General features: G+C 36.7%; 1 protein-coding gene across 1 annotated transcript; it reads left to right on the top strand.

Annotated features, from left to right (window-relative positions):
- The first annotated feature begins 567 nt into the window (after window positions 1-567).
- Window positions 568-2,507, top strand: LOC134657208 (uncharacterized). The gene is made up of 3 exons (XM_063512763.1): window positions 568-905; window positions 1,184-1,435; window positions 2,247-2,507. The coding sequence occupies exons 1-3, from the start codon at window positions 676-678 to the stop codon at window positions 2,413-2,415; spliced, it is 651 nt and encodes a 216-aa protein (XP_063368833.1). The 5' UTR covers window positions 568-675; the 3' UTR covers window positions 2,416-2,507.
- The last annotated feature ends 2,649 nt before the right edge of the window (window positions 2,508-5,156 follow it).

Below are 5,156 nucleotides of genomic sequence, written 5' to 3'. Positions count from 1 at the left end.
GTAGGATTCGTGGGAAAGCAGTTTCTAAACTTGATTTGTATTGGTGAAAGGCGCAAAACGAGCAAACACGAAAGCAAAGCAAGGCAAGCGGCGCCCGATTGACAGTTGTTGACTAGCGCCGTGTTGCAATTAGAATAAAATATTTATGCGGCAACTCTTTATTTTAATATTCTGCAAAATATTATAAATAAAGATAATATTATTTTAATAAAAATAAATTCCTTATTTTACTGTAATAAAACGATTAAAAAAAATGTCCGTCGATTGTGCTTTGTATAGTTTGTCAAAGGACTTTCTCATTTCAAACATAGACAGAATCATACTATCTTTGTCTTACACTAGTACTAGCACCCAAAAGAAAAGGATGGGTATAGTTTTCCTGGTGCTTACTGACTGACAAATTGGTTTGACCAACTATATTTTATGGCATCCGAAGTCTATGGTATCATGATGGTATCTGTCATGTATCTGTGCCACAGATGCTCAAAGAAAGTTCAAGAAAATTCTATAACGCAAAAAAAGTCTATGGGTTACGAAATGTCACTTGTTTGTTATTCTCTGTTGTGAATTTGGAATGCTCGCAAAGGTGTGAAAGTAGATAATTTCCTTGAAAGTGCAAGTTTTTGTAAAGTGTGTTGATTTCGAAGTGATCAAGTATATAATTGGGTTAACACAATGGATTACATATCGTTTTCCAACTATTCGTACGGTGACAACGACGACTACCCTCATGAACCGCACATAATGCCCGTGCCTTCGGGAGGACCATGGAATGTGCAGGGACTGTCTTGGGGGTCGCACTCGCCGCCCCAGCTGGTGCAGTTTAACGCTCAAGTGCCTCAGCAACCCCGGTTTTCTACTGTAATGCACTGCAAACGGAAAAGTTTAGATCCAGAGCCACCAATGTAAGTACCAAGATACGTAATTTTCATTTTCTTTTATATGCTTTTTTCCTAAGATTACACGCAGTTTCATTCTACCATATATATTTTGCTAAACCTTAACTTTTGAAGCCCGCCAGTGTGATATTGTGTCAGCCAAAAGAATTATCTTGTTTAAAGTTATAAATTGATGCTACCTAGAAAGCCCTTGAGTTTTAAAAGTGTAATTTGCTATTGATCTAGCCAGTCCATTTCAAGAAAATGACACTAAAATTACTTACAGTACTCTTTTTACATTTCAGCCCTGCAAAGATATACATAACCGAAGACAAAATGGCAGATCACCTCAATGGTCTCCATCTGTCTACAGACTACAGAACACACCACCTAGCCAGTAGTAATAATTCTATGAGTATGGACGCTGGTCTCATGGACATGGACACTCCGGCCAACACTGATGTGAGAGACAAGTTAAAAGGACACACTATTGTACTCTCGGAGGAGTTAAAGAAACTTAAAGATGAGCCGCTGATACCCCCTGCGCTTATTGAAAGGTAAGAACAGTTTTCTTTTTTCTTTTAAATTACACTATTTACCCTATAAGAAATAATAGTTATTTGTACAACAAGAGATCAAAGTTTGATATTTCTTCGAGTGCTTATTTTGAGTCCCGTGCAAGCGAAAGATTCTATAATAGATTCACGAGCGTAGCGAGTGAATCTAATTTAGAATCTTGAGCGTAGTAAGGGACTCAAAAGCGCACGAGATGTGAATAACTTTGATCTCGTGTAGTACACAACATTTTTCACCTCAGCAGTGAGAACATATTAGAGAACCCGAAAAATGTATTCCTTCTTCATCACTTACCTCTATTCACTTGTGTTTTCTTAAGATATACCAACAATTAAATTTTCACCTCAGCAGCTCGAACAAGGGTACTTTGCTACTTAAAAACAGTGAGCAAAATCGCATTTTGCTCACTGAGTGAGCAAAATCGCATTTTGCTCATTTTGTCCTTTCAGTGAGCAAAATGCGATTTTGCTCACTGTTTTTAAGTAGCAAAGTACCCTTGTTCGAGCTGCTGAGGTGAAAAATATTGTGTTGAAATGTAGTGTAAAGCGCCTACAAACACAGTACCCACATACTGGTCTTATGTAGTGAATGTGTTAAAAAGAATCACTATACAGAAAAAGATGCAAAACAAATGTGACACCTTCAAGAGACAAGACAAGCTTGTGTTAAAAGTCCTTGATAAAAAAACATGATTATAATAATTTATCAAAACCAGATTTTTATGGATGGATATTTATTTACGAATTGGTTAAAAGTCAAGTTATTAAATTACTAAAACCTACCTTATTACAGATTAGAAAAGCCCTGTATGTCCCTGGTTGTCTGGCAGCCCAAGGACAGTGTAGTAGACAAACTAAAAGGCACTACCGCGGAGAATAGAACAGAAGAGGAACCAAAGAAACGGAATGGTGTTCTCGTTCCTGACATGGGCATGGATGGAGGCATGGATGTTGAGATGTAAGTTTAATTCTGGTCTTAGATGTAGTTTAGATCTTAGGTTACATTTGTAAAGATGTTTGTGAGTACAGTTGGATCAATCCGTATAGAGTAAAATGTATAAATAAACATACCAAACAAACCAAGTATCATTTACAAAATTCTCATTCTTAAGCATGTGCCAGACGGCAGACAACCACAGTTTCTGCAACATGACCTTGGTAGAAGCGTGGCTGTCTACATGGTTTACAACAAGCCCAAATTTGTATGGTTGGCAGAGCACGCCTGTCTACCAAGGGCGTTTAAAGGTCATGCAGAATTTGGTTTCAACCACTTGCTACATGGCTTAAAACCACTGTTTTTCTACCAAGGTCATGTTGCAGAAACTGTGGTTGTCTGCCGTCTGGTACATGCTTTACATTTGGAGTTTCAGTTGAGGTTGTGCAAGGCTAGTGCAACGCGGAATTTGTTCTTTTTAATTTTACATTATTTATTTGATATTGTCTAATACCCAAATATGATAAAAAAAATGCCTGTAGTTAATAAATTGTGTAATGTGACAACTGTTGTATTAAATTGATCCAACTGACTGTACCAACAGCGGCTTAGCAGACTGAAGAGTAAATGATACTTTGAAAGGTTTTTGATATTGAATAGGCACAATACTTATATGAAAATTAAATTTACAGTACCTACATACTCGTATGGTGCTACTTTCTTTACTTCTTCTACTTTTACGAACTAGTGCGTGAAAGGGCACTTTCCGTGCGTATGTCGAAAGTTTAAAGAGCCATATGTACTGTAAAACGTTGTATGATACATGTGCGAATTGTGCGAATAGGTTATTTGCAACTCATGTCGATTTAAAACACTCCCTTCGGTCGTGTTTTAATTTATCGCCACTCGTTTCGAATTTCCTCTTTTCCGCACTTGTATCGTAAATAACTATTCTGGCACCATGTGCATTTATTTTTTTGTTTACTTTGTAAACATTACTGTATTAACTGTATACTGTATTTGCACTTGAAGTAAGAACCATTTAATCTCATGGTAATCAATAAGCAGTATCTATGTATGTCCACCCTTTCATTTTAATCTAAAGTCTTCAACATTAACACCTCTGGAGTTGCAGGCGTCCATAGGCTACGGTGACTGCTTACCATCAGGTGGCCCGTATGCTTGTTTGCCACCAATGTGTTATTAACCCTTTCAACGCTTTTCGTCCCATGCTAAAATGTGGCTTATACGCCAAATGGTTGCAATATGAAGAGCGAAAATAAACCTTATCTGTCAGCAGGAAAATTGCTTTGACAGCGTCCGTCATAGCCTTTTTAGTGGCTGTTGGCGTCATGGGCACGACAGTACTCGACCACTTTAGTGGCCCTTGGCGTTGAAAAGGTTAAATAGTTATTTGTACAACAAGTGATCAAAGTTTGATATTTCTTCGAGTGCTTATTTTGAGTCCCGTGCAAGCGAAAGATTCTATAATAGATTCACGAGCGTAACGAGTGAATCTAATTTAGAATCTTGAGCGTAGTAAGGGACTCAAAAGCGCACGAGATGTAAATAACTTTGATCTCGTGTAGTACACAACATTTTTCACCTCAGCGCAGTGAGAACATACCTATTAGACAACTTGAAAAATGTAATCCTTGTTCATCACTTAATACCTGCACTCATGTTTTCTTAAGATATACAAACAATTAAGTTTAATTACCGCAATGGAACACAAAAACAAAACGTAATAATAAATTCCATTAAAATAATATAGAAATAACAAACATTAACTGACACTTCAATCGACAACATTTTTGAAAAAAAAAATCTTTGTAAGATACGGTCCGAATTGCGGATACGTACTATTTGTCAACTATGGTAGAAATTCTTAAAAGTAAAATAATTAATTTTGCGTGATGATCTGTGTATTTTTTGAGTTCGATATTTTAATTGTACAATAAAATACCTAAAATATAGTATTTTATCAGTTTTTATTAAATCTTAAACTTTATTTTTATTTATTAATTATTAAGAATTCATACTCGAACGTGGTTTGGAACGATGCGGTCTGAAGTTTTTCGGGGGTCTATTATAAACCGTGAATATACTGTTGAATGTCGTTTAAACTTTTTTTTGTCTGTTTCTTTTTGCTAACAGTGTGAATGGGACAGAGATAATAGAACCCAAGTATTTCGAACTTTTATTAGACCCCGCATGTTGAAATGACATTTGACTATAAAGGTCACTTGAATGTCATTTTGTCTCACTCAGTGAGCAAAATCGCATTTTGCTCACTGTTTTTAAGAATCAAAGTACCCTTGTTCGAGCTGCTGAGGTGAAAAAAAAATTGTCTTATGTCCAACTTGTCCAAGTATATGCCTTATTGATCACATGTTTTGTCAGGTGAAGCGTGTTAATTAGCCAACAATGGTGCTTTATTTTTAAACTCCAAATTTGTGAATTGCAGTTGTGTTCACGTAAAGTGCCATTCCTGATCTTATGAAACTTAAAAAAATTTTGAACACCTCGCCCGCTTAGCAACTTTTGCTACTGACTGTACAACAACAAACAACAATACAACAATCACATAACTTTGACATCTAAGAATACACAATACTGTTAGTAAAGGACGCTTAGCACGAGGAATTTCGGATATCGACTCGCATGTTTCCTCTCTATCGCACGCGCGTAATTTTATTGCCGTCCCGCCCTTGACGCTGGCGGTCAATGACACTGTGCGAGCGGCACAGCAATATAATTATGCGCGTG

Source organism: Cydia amplana, chromosome 19, assembly GCF_948474715.1.
Source record: "Cydia amplana chromosome 19, ilCydAmpl1.1, whole genome shotgun sequence".
Taxonomy (NCBI): Eukaryota; Metazoa; Arthropoda; class Insecta; order Lepidoptera; family Tortricidae; genus Cydia; species Cydia amplana.
Note: the sequence above shows the minus strand (reverse complement) of the source record. Positions and strands in the feature narration are given on the sequence as shown.